The sequence below is a fragment of the Staurois parvus genome, unplaced genomic scaffold (assembly GCF_062004578.1).
Source record: "Staurois parvus isolate SC_StPar_1 unplaced genomic scaffold, SC_StPar_1.0 ptg000235l, whole genome shotgun sequence".
Lineage (NCBI taxonomy): Eukaryota > Metazoa > Chordata > Amphibia > Anura > Ranidae > Staurois > Staurois parvus.
This window is the reverse complement of record NW_028318031.1, coordinates 4471454-4493505: the sequence shown is the minus strand read 5'-3', so window position 1 is coordinate 4493505 and position 22052 is coordinate 4471454. Positions and strand designations below refer to the sequence as shown.

The window sequence follows — 22052 nt, the reverse complement described above, 5'->3', positions numbered from 1 at the left end:
TAAAATTATTTTTTATTTTTACTAGTAATGGCGGCAATCAGTGACTTATAGCAGGACTGTAGTGGGCATTCTGACACTGGGGGGAAACTGACTTGCTGTCACTGAAATCCCCAGTGACACCAATACAGTGATCAGTGCTAATAAAAAGCTGTACTAATGGCACTGGGCAGGAAGGGGTTAACATGAGGGGCAATCAAAGGGTTAACTGTGTGCAGGGAGTGTTTTACTAATGGGCAGTGCCTGTGTGCTTTATTGTAATCACATTGCTCTGGATGGCTGTGCTGTGCTGACAGGGAAGAGAACTGTTGGTAAACAAAACAGCTCTCCTTCCCATTGTAGATCCTCGGACATCGCTGAGCGCTGGAGTAATTACCAGCCAGGACCCGTTGATTGACAACCAAGGCTGCGAATGGCGGTGCAGGTAGGGCGCGTGCCCCCACCCGGAAATGCAAAATCACGTGTGTGTATATATATATATATATTTATTTATTTCAGGTACTTATATAGTGCCGTCAATTTACACAGCGCTTTACACATACACCCTGTTCCAAATTATTATGCAAATTATATTTTTCTCATTTACCTAAATTGATGTAAATAACAGTCAGCATAATTCTCATGTTATCAACTATTAAGAGTACAATTCAAATTTTATTGAACAAACCTCCTAATGATAACAGTATTTTTTTTAAACATAAAAAACTTCCAATGCACTGTTCCAAATTATTACGCACAGTAAGTTTCAAAACACTTTATAGGTTGTAAAGAACTGAAAATTGTCATTTGTTGTGTTTGCAGCATATTTACTGAAATCAAAAGCTATTTCAATCAAACTTTTAACAACATTTTAACTTTTTAAACATTTTAACAGGTCACATTACATTTTAACATAGGACTCCTTATTTGATAGCAGCTTCACAAGTCTTGCATCCATTGAACTTGTGAGTTTTTGGACAGTTTCTGCTTGAATTTGTTTGCAAGATGTCAGAATAGCCTCCCAGAGCTGCTGTTTGGATGTAAACTTCCTCCCACCCTCATAGATCATTTGCTTGACGATGCTCCAAAGGTTCTCAATAGGATTGAGGTCAGGGGAGGATGGAGGTCACACCATGACTTTCTCTCCTTTTATCCCCATAGCAGCCATTGATGCAGAGGTATTATTTACAGCATGAGATGGTACATTGTCATGCATGAAGAAGATTTTATTACGGAAAGCATAGTTCTTCCTTCTGTGCCAGGGAAGAAAGTGGTCAGTCATAAACTCCACATACTTTGCAGAGGTCATCTTTACACCTTCGGGGACCCTAAAGGGGCCGACCAGCTCTGTTCCCATGATTTCGGCCCAAAACATGACTCCACCACCGCCTTGTTGACGTCGCAGCCTTGTTGAAACAGGGTGGCTGTCCACCAACCATCCACTACTCCATCCATCTGGACCATCCACTACTCCATCCATCTGGACCATCCAGGGTTGCATGGCACTCATCAGTGAACAGTTGAAAATTATTCTTCATGTATTTTTCTGCCCAATGCAGCCGTTTCTGCTTGTGAGCATTGGTTAGTGGAAGGTTTATGCACAGTTGCAAGACTCTGGAGGACTCTACACCTTGATGTCCGTGGGACTCCAGAGGCACCAGCAGCTTCAAATATCTGTTTGCTGCTATGTAATGGTATTTTAGCAGCTGCTCTCTTGATCCGATGCATGGATCTGGCAGAAATCTTCCTCAATGTGCCTTTATCTGCATGAACCCGTCTGTGCTCTGAATCAGCCACAAATCTCTTAATAGTGCAATGATCATGCTTAAGTTTTCGTGAAATATCTAATGTTTTCATACCTTGTCCAAGGCATTGAACTATTTCACTCTTTCACTCAGGTTCAGGGAAACAGTGCGATCGCGGCCATCTTGGAAGTGGGAACATGCGGTTTATGTTTCCCTGAACCTATCCATGTGGACACTGCTTGTGAGGAGGAGCTGTTACCACGGAATTGTTATGTGAGTTACCAATAAAGAAGAATATCTTTTATATTTGTGACTGGTTTTCTGGAGGAAAGTGGAGGAAGTGACCCTAGTCTTTGGAGAAAATCGATGAGAGGAGAGTGTAACCCAGAGTGGTTAATCTGCCCTGCTGTTTCTGCTATAGGGTAATTACCCATCCATATTAGAGTTGGAGAGTGGTGATCTGGGTTTTGGTTATCACTTTTTATATATATATAGGGTGTTGTGTTATACACTGGCAGTGTTATCTGTGGAGTGGTTTTACACATAGCATTGCATATCCTATGTAAATGTGCTTTCACTCATATTGTCATTTCACTTATTTGTATGTGTTTTGACACTTGGTTTGAGTATACACGTTTATTTTGCATGCTGCACAGTGAGTGGCACGTGTGTTTTATTATTTAAGGTATGACACTATGTCGAGTTTTTTTCCTTTTTGAGGTACACGAATATCAGGATTTGCGGGTATTAAGAAGGTTTTTGTGATGAAAGAAGAAGAAAAAGTTTAAGTTTTTGTGTTACACTTGTGAGGACTATTTTTTTGGGGATTTTTGATTTTATTTTTGGACACGGTGGGACTTTGGACATAATTTTGTATAATTTTTATAATTTTATAATTTTTATATAAATTTTTTTTTTTTTTTTTTTGGTTTTTATTTCATTTGATTTGATGTATTTGCTCATAGAAATGTCACATATATATTGTTAAGCTGGCCTTCAAGGGTGAAGGTAGATCACTTTTCTGGGATATTATAGGTTTAAGTGTTGTAATATAGAAGTATAAATGCTATCCATGAGTTAAACTGAAAAACAAAATATTTCATCTTTGTGACACTTAAATAGAATTTGCATAATAATTTGGAACACGGTGTATATATTGTACATTCACATCAGTCCCTAACAATCAAGGAGTGTACAATCACATATATATATACGTGATTTTGCACACCCCGTGCTGCCCTGTAGCAGTATTTCTGATGTAGGGTGGTCGGGAAGCAGTTAAAACAGCTGTAGTACCCTCCTACTAAGGAGACGCTGGCTAACTCTCCAACAGAGACTATGCTGCAGAGAAGGCTTGTAAATAGTTCCAGGAAGTTGTCCTCAGTTTATCAGTACCCTTGGGCATCCTGTACACCCCTAACCTTAGTTAAAACAGCAAAACCAAAGCTCAAGGACTGATTTCTGACTCTGAATGCAAGCTCTTGTGAAGATGTGTAATGCCTGGCTGTGCAGGACTATAGGGGGGCCCAAATCTTACAGCAACTCATAAAGGGGTAGTGCTACACAGGCTACTCCCTTTTTCCCCTCACATTATGACAAGGGGAGATTTCTACGCTGTCAGAATACACTCATTAGTACCACCTGTGCTGATCAAGAGAAAATGTTCGATAGATCGACTTTTGCACAATCAGCCTGTCTAGATCCAAATTCGACTGGTTCCTGCTGGACCAGCTAAATTTAAATCCATGTATTGCTGGTTTTGGTCTGTACAGTTTATTTTAACCTGACAGTTCACCTTGTTCACACATGACGTATCATTGAACACTCCGTGTGGATGCCATGATTATCTGTAGATGTTAAACTGGGAGCAATGGCTGTGTCCATGCAGTTGCTGTATTGACATGAATGTGACTTCCTACACTGGATGCATCCAGGTGCAGATAAACACAGCCCTCAAATGGGGTACGCATTAATACATCCTGTATGAACTTGGTCTAAAGCCTAATACATTCAATAAAAAAATTGAATGAAACATTTTGCTTTTGGGCCACTCATCTGATAATCTGATCATTAATACATAGTTTTTGAGAGCCGATCATGACAGTTTATCCAAAGGGACAAGCATGAAAATTTTAATTGTATGATAACCACTTGGCCAGGGCTGTACAAAAACCCCTGATATTACACCTTTTTTGGAAAGTAGATACCCCAAGGAATTTGCTGAGAGGCATGTTAAGTCCATGGAAGATTTTTTTTGCCAAAATGTTTTTTGGAAAATTACAAAAAAAGTTTTTTTGTTACACAAAGTTGCCACTGAAATGATATATTGCTCATGCATGCCATGGGTATATGTGGAATAACACCCCAAAACACATTCTCCTTCTTCTCCCAAGTATGGGGATACCACATGTGAAAGACTTTTTGGCAGCCTAGCTACATACTGGTTCCCAAAATCCAATGACCACCTCCGGGTCATTTCATCACTACCTATAACAGTTTCAGAGACCCTAAAATGCCAGGACAGTACAAACACCCCTCCAAATAACCCCTTTTTGGAAAGTAGACATCTTAAGGAGTTTGATAAGAGGCATGGTGAGTATTTTTCAGATATCATTTTTGCCACAGGGTTTTGAAAAAGAAAAAAAGAGAAGAAAAAATACATTATCATTTTCTTTCCTCCTTTTTCCAAAAACTTGTGGCAACAAATACGATCTTCAAAATACTCACCATGCCTCTTAGCAAATACCTTGGAGTGTCTACTTTCCAAAAAGGGGTCATTTAGGGGAGTGCTTCTACTATCCTGGCATTTCTGGGTCAACATTAGAAGAAATTTTGCACAAAAAACACAATATATTGCCCAATTGTTTGATAACATATAAAAGATGATGTTACGCCAAGTAAATGGATACCAAACATGAAATGGTTTAAAATTGCGCACGTCTGTGCAATGGCGATAAACTACTTAAATCTATAGGCAAAGCTTTGAAAGCCTTAACATGTCACCACTTTAGGCTAGGTTCACATCTGTGCGGGTGGTGTGGCTGCAGATCCGCATGAAAATCCTTGCAGCTGCACCACCCGCACAGAGGAATGCGGACACGCAGGCAGGTGCCATTAGTTCTAATGGCACGCTGCCCACACTGGAAAATGCAGCCATACTGGGAACCGAGGTTCCCGTGTGGGCTGTGTTTTCAGAAGAAGTGCAGGGACTTCTTCCCTGCGTGTCACGAGAATCCATTCAAATGAATGGGCTCTCATGCCCGTGCAAAATGCGGCACGCATGGCCACATATATGTGAATCTAGGGTTAGATTTAAACAAGAGGTCTTGTGCTTTAATTACTGCCCTCGATCAGATGTTTGCAGTGATAACTCAAATGCATGGTGCAATCTCTGTTTTTACTGACACAGGACTGCCGCTTGTGTTTGCCTTTGCATGAGAAGCACGGAGATGGAGGTGGGGGTGACATTTTTTTTAATGATTTATTTTGCTGTTTTTATTCTTACAATGTCCCTTTCTTTTTTTTATTAACTTTTATTGTTATCACAGGGAATCTAAATATCCCCTGTGATAGCAATAGGCTTGAATCTCTCTCTGCCCTTAAAGCATCTAATCGCACCAAGATCAGTCAGATCAGATGCTTTCCCAAATTTAAAATGATGTTGTTTATATCCAGTGAAATGGAAATGATGAAATGCCCGTAGCTTCCGGTTTTTTAGACCATAGAGATGACTGCGGCATTCTGGTCTCTGAACAGCTGTATGGTCAACCGTGGAAAGTTGGGGGGGAGGGAACATCCCTTCCCACTGCTTGCAATAGTGATCCAGGGGGTAGTTAGCAATTAGGATTGTTTTTATATGAAAGTGGATTACTAATTGAAAAAAAAAATGATACCAGGATGATGCCTGTAGCTGCAGGCATCATCCTGGTATAACCACTCAAAGTCCAGTGACGTACCAGTATGTTGCTGGTCATTGTTGGGAATATAGGTAACAGCAGAGAACATGGGAATATGATGAATCGGGTCTGTGGACCAATATGACCGCAATTCATTATTTGTTGTAGTACCCATGTTGAGGGTTAGGCCCAAAAAAGCTTTAAATTGGGAAACCGTGATAGGTTTCTTTGTGAATTGTCTGGCAAGAGCTGAATTTGGGTGGGCGGCCATGTATTGTTGTGCATAATAATTTCTTTGACCCACAATCAATTGGTACAAATCTTCCATGAAAAACAGCAGCTAAATGCTGGTGCTGGCAACAAACAGGTCTGATCCTGCTAACACTGTGTTTTTGGGAACACTATACTAAGGATGCACTAGTATAGTTCTGTTTGTGATCAATATATTGATCCATACAAACACTATACTAGTAATGACGGTGGTCAGTGACCTATATCATGAGTGCGATAGTGTGCGGGCAATCTAACGCTATCTGACCCTGGCTGGGAGAGGAGCTTACAGACCCTGATGCTATCTGATGTCGCTAGTGGCCGGAATACAGTGATCAGTGAAAAATGCTTTATACTGACACTGTACTAATGGCACTGGCTGGGTGATGGGGTGATAAGGGCAATGAAAGTGTTAAATGTGCTAAACTAACGTGTGTTCTCTCTTCTGTCCCTGGAGCAACATAGGGAGCAAGGGGGGGGGGGGACGTACGCATGAGCAAGAAAAGAGACGTAAGGGTTCGCCGCTTTGCCCAGAGCCGGCGCTTGCCAAGTAGTAAAAAAAAATTCTCTCAATATATTCATTTTTTTTAAATATTATGTTTAATTGTTTTTTCACTATTTTTTTTTATACTTTACTCAGAGTAGCACTTCAAAATACAGTGATCTATGATTGGCTCCAGCTGGTCACATGGTACAGGGTGCTATGATTGGCCCCATGTGCCATATGAGAGCTGTGGGCCAATCACAGCTCTCCAGGAACAGAAGCAAAGCTGTTATGAATCAAATTCATAACAGATTTGTTGTCATTGTGATCATGTGATAGGATATCAATCACATGATCACCAGGTCCCAATTACAGGGATCTGCATTCCACTGTGTCTGGTGGACACAATGGATGTGGAGGAGGACCCCTGTGATGGTATAGCACCAGCGATGTATGGGTATTTAGCTGGTCCTGTAGCTGCCGACCAAGACTGTGCAGGCTCGGATATTACAATATAATACATTACATTATATCACATCCAAAGTTGTATTCTGCCTTATGGGAATTGTAACTTTTGTGAACTCTTCATTTTCCATATGAGACTAGCAAGCAAAAAAATGGACATTTTTCCGATATTTTCATCGGGTGTTCTAGGCTTTAGACTGCAAACACATTTGCCATAAAATAATTAGAAAACATAATTTGACACTGACCTTCTGCAACAGCTGTTGTAGCAGTGAATGGGTTGAAGATTTTTATAGATGGCAAAAATCCTATGTAATTATAGCACTACCCTCGTAAGGACTGCTGGATTTTTTGGGTCTCACTTAAGCTCTGCAAGCCAGGCAATGTGTATTTTCCACACTTGCATCCCAAAGTCAGTAAACAGTCCATGGACTTGGGTTTTTTGTTTTATTAAGGAGTTAAATTTGGATAGGGTAAAGGGGTTATAGGATGCCCAATTTGATTGAAGAAACAGAATGATGAGGACTTTCCTGCTCTGGCATACGTAAGCAAAAAAATTGCAAACACTTGACTGTGTTCCATCCAGAACAATTACAGTCCTTAGTAAAGTAATCCCCTTCTAGGAGCTTGGGGTACCCTGAGTGGATTTCTAGCAACGTCAAAATGTGTAGGAGCTCTCTGTCCCCTCGGTGCACAGAATACCAGCCCACCTATCTACGGTATCTGATCCCAGGACAAGAAATTGGGTAAGCTATGAACTGTCCCCTGAAGACTTTCCAGAACTTGCATCCAGCAGACCTCTCCTTTCTAGGCCCTGTGGGTGTAGAGATACTCACACTGTCCTTTTCCTGCAACTGTGAATAGAACTGCTTCCAGGCCTTCTAGCTGGGCTGGTTCTTATCCAAGCTTTGCAGGCTGTCCTTTCCCAGTGGATGGCAGGGCAGTAGAGCTCCCTTTTTCAGCTTCTCCTTATCTTCCAGCCTCTAGCTTGGAAGCATAACCCCCTCCTCTGGGGCTCCCTCCCAGGCTACACAGCAACACCTCTCAGCAATCCATCTTCCACCTGACTTCCCTGCTAGCATGACTCTCTCCTATTTATGGGCTGGTCTACCACACTACCAGAGCCTCCCCTCTGTGATTGGTCAGACTGCCACGAATATGCAGATTTTAAATAGAATCTGCATATTCATGCAGAATTCTAGTTAGAATTCTAAATAGAACAGTGAGCAAAGAAAAGGACTCTGTCCCTTTGTTTACTCGTAAACGTCAGTATTAGGGAGTAAGAAATTGACAACACATGAAGTGGGGCGATATCTTGGCAGTGTTGCTTGAATGGCTGGAAGGCTCCCAAAGAGAATCTCTCCATTTACAGAGATGTTAGAAAGTGTCCGGTTTTCTTCTGTGCGCAGTCAAAGCGAAACTTAGACTGCACTCTCTGCAGAGAGTCCAGAGCGGGATTAATTCCTTCCCGCCTGGGCCTATTGTACGATGATGGCTGAGCGGGAACCCTATTATCCTGGAAAGACGCCCTATGATGTCCTGCCAGAATCGTGCCTCATGGGCCATGCTCTGGCGCGATTTATCACCATACACAGCCAATGACAGATCACTACACCGGCCCACTGCCAGTGTCATGTGTTCACTGTGACCAATCACATGACAGTTGTAAACAATAAATGGCTTCCTTTCATGCCATTCATTGCTTACAACTGTGCTGCTAGCTGTGATTGGTCACATGTACAGACTGGGCCAATCACAGCCCATCTGTAGCATGTGATCAGCTGTGACCAATCACAGCTGATTACAACATAACTACTGAATGAATCAGTTTCTTTCAGTAAAAATGCTTGCTTCTACCAAAGAAATTAATTGGTATAAGCAGTCATAATGTGTAAAAAAAAATCCCGATCACTTGGCCAGAGTAGTACAATGTTACTATGGTAACATTGTATTGCTCTGGTCACAGGAGTAGAAAAAAAAACATTAAAACATTTCTAAAAAATGTATTAAAATGTTTTACAAAGTATAGAAATGTAAAAACATTTTTTTTTCATACTGTCACCAGTCAGTGTCCCTGATCACCGCCTACTAGTTATATGATGACGCTGTACTGCATTGGTGACAGTATGTAAAAAAAAGAACAAAATTGTAAAAATACTTTTTTTTCATTTCCTAATTTTCCACAAAATTATGACAAAAAATTACAACTTCAAAAAACTTGCCATGCCTTTGACTAAATACCTCAGACTACTTTTCAAAACGTGGTCAGTTGGGGGGTATTTGTACTGTCCTGGCATTTTTGGGCCTCGAGAAATGAGATGGGCAGTAAATACATCAGGATTTATCAATTTTTATATACCGGTATATACCATAGTTTGTGGACTCTATAACTTTCCTACCAACTAAATAATAAACACTGATTTATTTTATAGTTAGAGAAACCTACATAAACGTGTAGTTCTAGTAGAAGATCGAGTATATTTATATTGGGACTGGTGACAAAGAAAAGAAGATTATCAGCATACAGCACAACCTTTTGAAGGGCACTCAAACGTTTGAGGCCTCTTATAACTGGTGTGGGGTTCAGCATCAAGTGGAGAGCTCACAAAGTGGTAATCCTAAGCCACATGTGAGGTTAAAGGGCTTCCTGCTCATGTTTATTGGTCAGCATACACCAAACAAAGGATTCCCGCCTGGGCCTGGGGCCAGCACAGGGGTAAAAAACATAGTCCAAAAACAAAAGTCCAATCACACAGGTTTAAGTCTCCTGTCTGGTAAATAGACCTCACTGGGTCTGCCCCAGTCCTGCAGACATGTTATCTCATAGCCTTCTTGTCTCCTTTCTCAGCACCCACCCTGATTAACCCAGGGAAGACAAATAATACCCCAGGTGGGAAGTAGGGTGTGGCCAGTACTTAATCCCTTGCATCCTGCTACAGACCTCTTACTGTCACCCATTTACCTTAACCCCTTGGCACTGGCACCTACCAGCACCTACCCAGGGTGTCTGACTCTGGGAGGTGGGGGTGGGGTTTAGGGTCATGTGACTGCTGTGATTGTCTGTCACAGCAGTCACATGATCAGAAAGGCCCCGGTCACAAGTAGCAATCGGAACCTTTCCATGAGGCGCCTGTAAATGTGTAAAATGAACACGCTCTCAACGGTTTTACTTTGGGTACACAAATATGCGCCCCCTCGGCGGCAAAGCCCATATCTGCCTATTTGAGTATGGTCGGCACCAAAAGGTTAAGAACTGCAAAATTCTATGTGGCAGATATACCCCACTGACAACTGACAGGGGCTGTTTGTCACACTGGGTTTTTTGCTAAAGTGGCAAAGTAGTTCCAACACTAGTACGAACATGAGAAGGGGTTATGGGCACCCCTTTCTGGTTGCAGTACACAAAGAGAATTCTGTTGAAAGAGCCTCCTTAACTCAGACCTCTGCAGTATATTCTGAAGGTAGTTCCAGGTTCATGACTATTTTCTAGTGATGTCACTTCTGTATTTTTACTGAATGTCATGTTGCCTCTATGCTATTTTTCAGTTGCTTTAGCACATGTGTCAAATACAAGGCCCACAGGCCAAGTTCTGCCTGCCAGGCCATTCATGTAGCCCTCACCCCTCTCTTGTAGCTGCGGTACCCTCCTCGCTTCCACCCCCACCTTGTTTCAGCAGTTAGCAGCAGTGAGGAGTACAGGACTCCTCCATCAGATCTTGTGCCTCTGTGCAGCCACAAAACCCCCTCATCTCCACCTCCCCTGATCTCAGCAGTCAGCAGACTCTGGCAGCTGACTCCAGCCCTCCTCTGGTCCTCCTCTAGACTCTGCATTTTCTGTTTCCCAGCTCCACTCTCAACTCCTTCCCAACAGCAGCACAAGGTAAGGGAGAGTGAGGGACTCTTGACATCTGATGGTAGGGCTTTTAGCAGCTAATGTGGGGGGTTCTCTGGACATCTGCTTATAATTATGAGAATAGTACAATTCTATGTCAGTTGAAATGGAGGGTCACACACATCTAGTATAGTCTACAAGAAAATTTATGGGATACTGCTCAGACAGAACACCATGGCAGAACCAAAACTTCCTTGTGGATGATACCATCCGTGTGTGACCCTCCTTTTCAGGTTTGCATCATCTGCTACAGTAGTGGGAGTGGGCTCTATGCCAATCTGCACTTGCCCTTCACAACCTAAGTCTTAAGTTATTATTAAAACCAATAATAATAGAATGCAGAGGCATTTATTTAATATGACAGTGGAAAAGTGTAAAGGTGCAGTGGTAGTCAATGGAGAAGAGCATGGTACAGGGACAGACACTGGAGAAGTCTACAGATGCAATGTCCACACTAAACTGCCTTGTGACTCTTGAATTCCAGGACACTGAGAGCCACAACTCCAGCTGGTACTCTACAGAGCCCCAGGAACTTAAAAGTGTACATAAATTCTCTCTCACTTCTCAGATTCTCACATTAATAAAGCTATGAGATAAAAACAATGAACAGACAGATGTATTTTTATTATTCTTTATTATTTATTTGTACATTTTAAATGTAATGTTAAATTAAATGACATGACTATCAATTATACAATCTATATATCATTTGTAGGGCAATAAAAACAGGATATTCTGTTTAAAACTTTATGCTTCATTTATAAAATGTAAAAGTCCTTTAATACTTAAGTGGAAAACTGAGTAAAAAATACTTTTTTTGTATTTTCCATGGTTTCCTGAGTTTTCAGAATGTTTCAGTGCTTCATTGAAGACATTTGTGGAATTGTATCCAATGTTTTAAATGGGCTACAACTAACTGATTTTACGTACTTGTTTAATAACAGCTGTCACATTTTGATTTGGAAAATTGGTTTGAAGTATTTTGTTTATCTATAAGAAAATAGACAATAGATAACTATCAGTTCACTATACAAATACATTTCAATACATGTAAACAAATAATCCGTGTAGCATATCTTACCAGGTTAATGATTAAAGTTTGACTATCTGGATCGCTTGATCGATAAGTTATTGAAATAATAAAACTGATGGCATCTGCAATAAATCAAAAACAAACAAATTAGACAGAATTTCTGACATAAAGTAACAGTTTTATTTTCTGAGCAGTGGGATGTGATATGAACATGTAATATGAGTGATTTAGATAGCAAAATAAAGAGAAATGTAAATTATGTTAATGTATGAGTAAGAGCTGGTTAGATCTTAAAGTACAAATAGTAAGAAAAATAGAAGTCATGCATTGCTCAGAAATTGTGAGCAAAGCAGGAAATTTGGGTATAACTTGTCAAAATCTGGTTGTGTACAGGATATGAATGACTAAGCAGGGGAAATGATCCCAGCATCAAACATGTCAAATGAGGACAGGCAAATCTCATGAGAGATCTGCCCATGAATGGTACTCTTTATTCCTGTTGACAATAGTCAAGGCCGGTCTCTTGCTAAGAAGGAATAAGGGTGGCACTTGCTAGGGGGCTGTAAGAATTCTCTTTTGTCTAACCCCTTCATGACCAGAGGTCTTAAAAACTGGCCACCCAGGCCAAATGTAGCAGTGTCAGTTAACTTAAAAATAACTCTATTGTGATGATAATAAGGTCTGAAGAACACCAAACTAAGTGGCAAATGGGGTGTTTGCAGCTTTGCAACATTATATATCATTAAAGATTGGTACATTTTATTCACCTACAGGCCTCTGAATTCCTGTATAACTAGTTCAGAAAGATCAAAGTAATCCACAAACACAGACCATTAAACTGCAAAGAAATTTAAAAAATTGGCCACAATCTAAACAATCGTTATCAATACTTAGAACACTGCACTTCTTAACAGTCAGTTAGCCATCATAACTATCATCAAAGACAGTGTCTGGAAAAACAGATGTAGTTTAATGAGCTTATCATAAGTGTAGTTAGAAGAACAAAAACCAGACTCTATGCGTTTCATAAGTACTGTACATTAGCCTACAGTTGAGGGAATAAACATACAAATCATGGCTGTAAGGCTGTATGTGGTCATTGAAAAGCCATTTAGCAGTTCTACATTTGATGGCTTGCAGAATCTGACATAGACATTATCTATTCAGTTCCCAGCATGAACACATAAACTCAGAATTTCTGATATGATTAAATTATGTTATGGTATATACTACAAAAGTATAAGGGGACTACAAGACTAAAAACACCTATACTGTATTGTTAGGCGCAGGGCCAAAATAGACACATTATCACTTTTTAGGGAGCCACACATAGTAGATATAACAAATGTAGTCTTCAAAATATGAAAAATATTGATGCAGTAAGAACACTACATCTAAAGGAGGGTCTGCTGACTACATGGAACACATCCACACCCTCAGCCCCACATCAGAGCCTTTGATTAGACATGTAATTTCTGCATTTAGCTTAATAAGGGGCCACAAAAAGCAGGTGCAGCTTCAGCTTAGGAGCATTCCAATTTTCATTAAACTATGCATATATGCAATAGTCATTCTGAGGGCCAGTGACTCTGTGAGATTGGACTCATGCTGAAGTGATTCAACAACAGACCAACCAAGAACCCTGTTAAGTACTTTTCATACCTTTTTTTCCCTTTTTTTACAGTTGCTAGTATTTCTTTAAACATTTTTGTTTGCACCATTTATTCCTTTTCTTTCATTAAACAACATTTTAAAATTGTTAAGCCTTATCTTAAATGCACTAAGCAGAACTTAAAGAATTTCTTTCTCTGTGAAGAGCGCTACTATATTTTCAACCTCTGTAATTTCCCTGTCTGGCATGACAGTGTGTATTATTTTATCGCTGTCTATGCCTTCCTGTTCCAATGACAACCAAACCTCTAATTTGTAGCGCAGCCATCTCAGCAGGGAAAGGTAGAAAGATAAAATATCTTCATTGGGATCACAAAAATGACACACTCCGGACCTGGCAGCAGCATGAGGAGGCGGTACAGGGGCGCATGACAGATTACGAGCCTGGCAGCAGCAACTTGGACAGGAGGACGTTCAGTTTCTGCACCGTCTGGTGCGTGCTCGCAAACTGTTGTCTCTTGGAAACGGATTCCAAGAAAGACTGCTGACGGAATCCGTGAAGAGGAGTAGCAGGAGAAGGAGCATCTGAACGAGCGGAATATGCCAACAAGCGACAACAGGGGCCCATGACAGATTACGGGCCTGGCAGCAGCATGAGGAGTCGGTACGGGGGCCCATGGCAGATTAGGGGCCTGGCAGCAGCTATGGGAGGCCCGTAATCTGCCAGCACCCTATGACAAAAAATGGAACCCACCAGCAGTGTGAGGAGACCTGAAAGTGGCACATGGCAGAGTGTGGCGATGGAGACAGCAGCAATGGGAGGCCGTACAGGGACCCATGAGAGACTCTGGACCTGGCAGCAGCATGAGGAGGCGGTATATAGGGGCCTATGGCAGATTAGGGGCCTGGCAGCAGCTATGGGAGGCCCGTAATCTGCCAGCACCCTATGTCAAAAAATTCAACACACCAGCAGTGTGTGAGGAGACCTGAAAGTGGCACATGGCAGAGTGTGGCGATGGAGACAGCAGCAATGGGAGGCCGTACAGGGACCCATGAGAGACTCTGGACCTGGCAGCAGCATGAGGAGGCGGTATATAGGGGCCTATGGCAGATTAGGGGCCTGGCAGCAGCTATAGGAGGCCCGTAATCTGCCAGCACCCTATGTCAAAAAATTCTACACACCAGCAGTGTGAGGAGACCTGAAAGTGGCACATGGCATGAGACACTGTGGACCTGGCAGCAGCATGAGGAGGCGGTATATAGGGGCCCATGGCAGATTAGGGGCCTGGCAGCAGCTATGGGAGGCCCGTAATCTGCCAGCACCCTATGTCAAAAAATTCAACACACCAGCAGTGTGTGAGGAGACCTGAAAGTGGCACATGGCAGAGTGTGGCGATGGAGACAGCAGCAATGGGAGGCCGTACAGGGACCCATGAGAGACTCTGGACCTGACTACATGGAACACATCCACACCCTCAGCCCCACATCAGAGCCTTTGATTAGACATGTAATTTCTGCATTTAGCTTAATAAGGGGCCACAAAAAGCAGGTGCAGCTTCAGCTTAGGAGCATTCCAATTTTCATTAAACTATGCATATATGCAATAGTCATTCTGAGGGCCAGTGACTCTGTGAGATTGGACTCATGCTGAAGTGATTCAACAACAGACCAACCAAAAACCCTGTTAAGTACTTTTCATACCTTTTTTTCCCTTTTTTTACAGTTGCTAGTATTTCTTTAAACATTTTTGTTTGCACCATTTATTCCTTTTCTTTCATTAAACAACATTTTAAAATTGTTAAGCCTTATCTTAAATGCACTAAGCAGAACTTAAAGAATTTCTTTCTCTGTGAAGAGCGCTACTATATTTTCAACCTCTGTAATTTCCCTGTCTGGCATGACAGTGTGTATTATTTTATCGCTGTCTATGCCTTCCTGTTCCAATGACAACCAAACCTCTAATTTGTAGCGCAGCCATCTCAGCAGGGAAAGGTAGAAAGATAAAATATCTTCATTGGGATCACAAAAATGACACACTCTGGACCTGGCAGCAGCATGAGGAGGCGGTACAGGGGCGCATGACAGATTACGAGCCTGGCAGCAGCAACTTGGACAGGAGGACGTTCAGTTTCTGCACCGTCTGGTGCGTGCTCGCAAACTGTTGTCTCTTGGAAACGGATTCCAAGAAAGACTGCTGACGGAATCCGTGAAGAGGAGTAGCAGGAGAAGGAGCATCTGAACGAGCGGAATATGCCAACAAGCGACAACAGGGGCCCATGACAGATTACGGGCCTGGCAGCAGCATGAGGAGTCGGTACGGGGGCCCATGGCAGATTAGGGGCCTGGCAGCAGCTATGGGAGGCCCGTAATCTGCCAGCACCCTATGACAAAAAATGGAACCCACCAGCAGTGTGAGGAGACCTGAAAGTGGCACATGGCAGAGTGTGGCGATGGAGACAGCAGCAATGGGAGGCCGTACAGGGACCCATGAGAGACTCTGGACCTGGCAGCAGCATGAGGAGGCGGTATATAGGGGCCTATGGCAGATTAGGGGCCTGGCAGCAGCTATGGGAGGCCCGTAATCTGCCAGCACCCTATGTCAAAAAATTCAACACACCAGCAGTGTGTGAGGAGACCTGAAAGTGGCACATGGCAGAGTGTGGCGATGGAGACAGCAGCAATGGGAGGCCGTACAGGGACCCATGAGAGACTCTGGACCTGGCAGCAGCATGAGGAGGCGGTATATAGGGGCCTATGGCAGATTAGGGGCCTGGCAGCAGCTATAGGAGGCCCGTAATCTGCCAGCACCCTATGTCAAAAAATTCTACACACCAGCAGTGTGAGGAGACCTGAAAGTGGCACATGGCATGAGACACTGTGGACCTGGCAGCAGCATGAGGAGGCGGTATATAGGGGCCCATGGCAGATTAGGGGCCTGGCAGCAGCTATGGGAGGCCCGTAATCTGCCAGCACCCTATGTCAAAAAATTCAACACACCAGCAGTGTGTGAGGAGACCTGAAAGTGGCACATGGCAGAGTGTGGCGATGGAGACAGCAGCAATGGGAGGCCGTACAGGGACCCATGAGAGACTCTGGACCTGGCAGCAGCATGAGGAGGCGGTATGTAGGGGCCTATGGCAGATTAGGGGCCTGGCAGCAGCTATAGGAGGCCCGTAATCTGCCAGCACCCTATGTCAAAAAATTCTACACACCAGCAGTGTGAGGAGACCTGAAAGTGGCACATGGCATGAGACACTGTGGACCTGGCAGCAGCATGAGGAGGCGGTATATAGGGGCCCATGGCAGATTAGGGGCCTGGCAGCAGCTATGGGAGGCCCGTAATCTGCCAGCACCCTATGTCAAAAAATTCAACACACCAGCAGTGTGTGAGGAGACCTGAAAGTGGCACATGGCAGAGTGTGGCGATGGAGACAGCAGCAATGGGAGGCCGTACAGGGACCCATGAGAGACTCTGGACCTGGCAGCAGCATGAGGAGGCGGTATATAGGGGCCTATGGCAGATTAGGGGCCTGGCAGCAGCTATGGGAGGCCCGTAATCTGCCAGCACCCTATGTCAAAAAATTCTACACACCAGCAGTGTGTGAGGAGACCTGAAAGTGGCACATGGCAGAGTGTGGCGATGGAGACAGCAGCAATGGGAGGCCGTACAGGGACCCATGAGAGACTCTGGACTTGGCAGCAGCATGAGGAGGCGGTATAGGGGCCCATGGCAGATTAGGGGCCTGGCAGCAGCTATAGGAGGCCCATAATCTGCCAGCACCCTATGTCAAAAAATTCTACACACCAGCAGTGTGTGAGGAGACCTGAAAGTGGCACATGGCAGAGTGTGGCGATGGAGACAGCAGCAATGGGAGGCCGTACAGGGACCCATGAGAGACTCTGGACTTGGCAGCAGCATGAGGAGGCGGTATAGGGGCCCATGGCAGATTAGGGGCCTGGCAGCAGCTATAGGAGGCCCATAATCTGCCAGCACCCTATGTCTAAAAATTCTACACACCAGCAGTGTGTGAGGAGACCTGAAAGTGGCACATGGCAGAGTGTGGCGATGGAGACAGCAGCAATGGGAGGCCGTACAGGGACCCATGAGAGACTCTGGACCTGGCAGCAGCATGAGGAGGCGGTATATAGGGGCCTATGGCAGATTAGGGTCCTGGCAGCAGCTATGGGAGGCCCGTAATCTGCCAGCACCCTATGTCAAAAAATTCTACACACCAGCAGTGTGTGAGGAGACCTGAAAGTGGCACATGTTTGAGGCATGATTCATGGCGGATTTAGTCAGTTGTGTCAGGAACTGGTGGTTTGAAATCCAGACTAATCCACGCCTGATTCATTTTCACAAACGTGAGTCTCTCCACACTTTGGGTGGACAGTCGTGTCCTCCGCGGAGTTACAATACCTCCTGCCGCACTAAACACGCGCTCCGATGCCACGCTACTGGCCGGGCATGACAGCCTTTCAAGGGCAAATTCAGCTAGTTGGGGCCAAAGGTCAAGTTTCGTTGACCAGTAGTCAAGGGGATTGTCTACCTCGGTTGGCAGGGTGCTGTCCAAGTAGGCCCAAGCCTGTTGTTTGAGGTCCTGCTCCAGGTCCACCTGATGCTGCTGCTGCTGCTGCTGCGGCTGGTTAGTAGTTTCCTCACTGCGCTGGTGAAGAAAGCTACTCATCATCGACTGCAGACTGAGGCAGCCGCTGCTGGTGGAGCTGCCACTGCTCCTACCACCCCACCCCTCCCCTGCTGCCATGGCAGCGGAACGCGAGCGCACAGGGCCCACAGTGTCTGAGGATGGACGTTGGCGCACAAAGGCAGAGACCAACTGACTACATAGGTGGTTTTTATAGTACGTTATTTTGGCCTCCCTCTCAGCAGGTGTGAAAAAGGCCACCATTTTGGAACGGTAGCGAGGGTCCAACAAGGTGGACAGCCAAAAGTCATCCCTCTGTCTGATGGTTATTATTCGGCTGTCGCTACGCAAGCAACCGAGCATGCTATGGGCCATTTGTGCCAAGGAATGCGAGGGACTCCCTGCCTCCATCTCCACAGCATACTGCCACGGTGCGTCTGGGTCCTCTGTCTCCTCCTCCTCCTCCTCTACCAGATGCTCCTGCTCCTCCACTCCTGTCCGCTGAGTGGAAAAACCACCCATTTCACTCAATAATTCCTGAGCACAAATGTCCTCCTCTACCTCCTCCTCTTCTTCCTGTCCTGCCCCCACAGGGGTCATGTGGCGTTGAGATCTGTGCGCCACGTCTACCGCACCCCGACCAGCCATTGTTAACAGCATTTGTTCAAGGACGTGCAACAGAGGAATGACGTCGTTCATCCCATAGTCCTGCCGACTCACGAATAGCGTGGCCTCCTCAAAGGGCCTGAGCAAGCGGCAGGTGTCACGCATGAGCTGCCAATGGCTGACATCGAAGTTACACAGGGGAGTACCTTTATCCACTTGTAACATCAGGAAATCGGTGATGGCCTTTCGCTGCTCGTAAAGGCGGTCTAACATGTGTAGGGTTGAATTCCACCTTGTTGCAACGTCGCAGATCAGGCGATGATGTGGAATTCCGTTCTGCCGCTGCAGCTCAAGGAGGGTGTGCTTTGCGGTGTAGGAATGGCTGAAATGCATGCAAAGTTTACGTGACATTTTAAGGATGTCTTGCAGTGGGATGGTGGATTTTAGGAACCGCTTGACAACCAGATTGAACACGTGAGCCATGCATGGCGCATGGCACAACCTTCCTTGACGCAGAGCAGACACCATGTTCTTTCCGTTGTCGGTCAACATGGTTCCGATTTTCAGTTTGCGCGGAGACAGCCATCTGTCGATTTCTCTGTTCATTACACTCAGAAGTTCCTCCCCTGTGTGACTACGTTCGCCAAGGCATACCAGGTGCAGAACAGCGTGACACCGTTGCGCCCTGCACATGTGATATGCCGGTCGGGTAATGGGACTTGGCACGGGGGTGGCGGCTGAGGACACGGCGGAAGAAGAGGTGGTAGAGGCGGACATCTTTGCCGGACCAAGGACGTGCAAACGTGGAGGCAAAAGCGGCGTGACCTGTCCAAGTTGCTGGTGCGGCTGTGACGGCACCACGTTCACCCAGTGGGCCGTAAATGACATGTACTGTCCCTGACCGTAGTTACAGCTCCACACGTCGGCGCTGCCGTGCACTTTGGCAGAGACCGACATGCTCAAAGACTGGCCCACCATGTCTTCTACATGTGAATGCAGGGCTGGCACTGCCTTTTTGGCGAAGAAATGACGGCTTGGCACTCTCCACCGCGGCGCGGCACAAGCCATCATTTCTCTGAAAGGTGCTGAGTCCACCACTTGGAAAGGGAGGGACTGCAGCACCAGCAACTTGGACAGGAGGACGTTCAGCTTTTGCACCGTCGGGTGCGTGCTCGCAAACTGTTGTCTCTTGGAAACGGATTCCAAGAAAGACTGCTGACGGAATCCGTGAAGAGGAGTAGCAGGAGAAGGAGCATCTGAACGAGCGGAAGATGCCAACGAGTGACAACTCCCCTCAGCAGAGGTGTTGGAGCCTTGACTGGCTGATGGAGGGCGATTGACGTCGGGTGACGGAGCAAGTAACAGAGCGGGTGATGGAGCGGGGGCTGGGGCGGGCAGAACCGCCGTATCTTTATCACGGTTTTCCCAGGCCACCAAATGGCGACGCTGCATATGCTGCCGCAACGCTGTAGTCCCAACATGGGCCCCCTGGCCACGCTTGACTTTCTGGCCACATAGTCGACATACGGCTACGTTTACTTCCTCGGGCGGCTTGACGAAAAATTGCCACACCGCCGAGTAGGAAACTTTGCCCCCGATACTCCTCACTGGCTGACTGCTGCTTCCTCCGTGCACACCGACACCACTACTGGCCGTGGTGGTAGGCTGCAGTGGAGCTGGTGCTCTACTCCGTGGCCGTTTGGCTCCACTGACACTGCTTCCACTGACACTGCTGCGACCCTGCTGCTGTCTCCTGGGCAACCCACCGACTGTTTCGCTCACTGCCAAGCTGCCACCCTCTTCTCCTGATGATGCGGAAGAAATTGCCTGATGACGACGAGGCTGCCAAGTGCGATCAACCTCCTCATCATCAAGTAGGGTCTCTGCCTCACTACTAGCCCCCTCGGCTGCGTCTGGGTCAGGAGACAGACCTGTCTCTAGACCGGCTACCGGGCCACTCTCCTCGCCACTACTTCTTCGCCTAGCTGCTAAAAAGGCGGATGTCTCCCCCCGTTCCTGACCGCCCTCTGTTAGCTCTTCCTCACTGTACAGTGGGGCTGAGCCCACAGCATGCGATACTTCGCTTGGTGAGGGAACACCAAAGGACAGGGGCAGGTAGAGGACACGTGATTTCAGTGGGCTTGCTCCCGGGCCATGCCAACTAACGGTTGTGTCTGACGTACCCACCGACCGTTGGCTGTAGGTGTCAGAGGTGACTTGGGAAGAGGAAGACGACCGAGCCAACCAATCGATGACGGCAGGGTTGTCGGTGGAGACACGACCGCTGGATGACACCGGGAGCACTGGCCTCTGGCTGCGAATAGTGCTGCCTCAACCCCTTCCTCTGCTGCCACGTCTGCTCGCTCCTAAAACATTGCCTCCTCTGCCACTCCTCTGCATGTTGTCTGACATACTCTTTAATTAAACGATTATGTGTCCCTGAGTAACAATTCTGTGTCCCTGAGTAACAATTCTGTGTCTGTGCGAGTAACAATTCTGTGGCCCTAAGTAACAGTTCTGTGGCCCTCAGTAACAGTTCAGTGTCCCTGAGTAACAATTCTGTGTCTGTGCGAGTAAGAATTCTGTGTCTGTGCGAGTAACAATTCTGTGGCCCTAAGTAACAGTTCTGTGGCCCTCAGTAACAGTTCTGTGTCCCTGAGTAACAATTCTGTGTCTGTGCGAGTAACAATTCTGTGTCTGTGCGAGTAACAATTCTGTGCCTGTGCGAGTAACAATTCTGTGGCCCTAAGTAACGGTTCTGTGGCCCTCAGTAACAGTTCTGTGTCCCTGTGTAACAATTCTGTGTTTGTGCGAGTAACAATTCTGTGGCCCTAAGTAACAGTTCTGTGGCCCTCAGTAACAATTCTGTGTCCCTGATTAACGTTTCTGTGGCCCCAAGTAACAGTTCTGTGGCCCTCAGTAACAATTCTGTGTCTGTGCGAGTAACAATTCTGTGTCTGTGCGAGTAACAATTCTGTGGCCCTAAGTAACAGTTCTGTGGCCCTCAGTAACAATTCTGTGTCCCTGATTAACGTTTCTGTGGCCCCAAGTAACAGTTCTGTGGCCCTCAGTAACAATTCTGTGTCTGTGCGAGTAACAATTCTGTGTCTGTGCGAGAAACAATTCTGTGTCTGTGCGAGTAACAATTCTGTGGCCCTAAGTAACGGTTCTGTGGCCCTCAGTAACAGTTCTGTGTCCCTGTGTAACAATTCTGTGTCTGTGCGAGTAACAATTCTGTGGCCCTAAGTAACAGTTCTGTGGTCCTCAGTAACAATTCTGTGTCTGTGCGAGTAACAATTCTGTGTCTGTGCGAGTAACAATTCTGTGGCCCTAAGTAACAGTTCTGTGGCCCTCAGTAACAATTCTGTGTCTGTCCCTGAGTAACAATTCTGTGGCCCTAACTAAAGTTTCTGTGGCCCTAAGTAACAATT

The 22052-nt window shown here is 45.4% G+C and overlaps 1 protein-coding gene across 1 annotated transcript in view; it reads right to left on the bottom strand.

Moving 5' to 3' along the window:
• Positions 1-11345: 11345 nt before the first annotated feature.
• The window catches only part of LOC149460091 (uncharacterized), a 370510-nt gene continuing 359803 nt past the window's right edge, over positions 11346-22052 (bottom strand). Inside the window, 2 exon segments of the mRNA XM_089680163.1 lie at positions 11346-11718; positions 11810-11883. Of these exon segments, the coding sequence (XP_089536289.1) occupies positions 11641-11718; positions 11810-11883 (152 nt within the window). The 3' untranslated portion in view covers positions 11346-11640.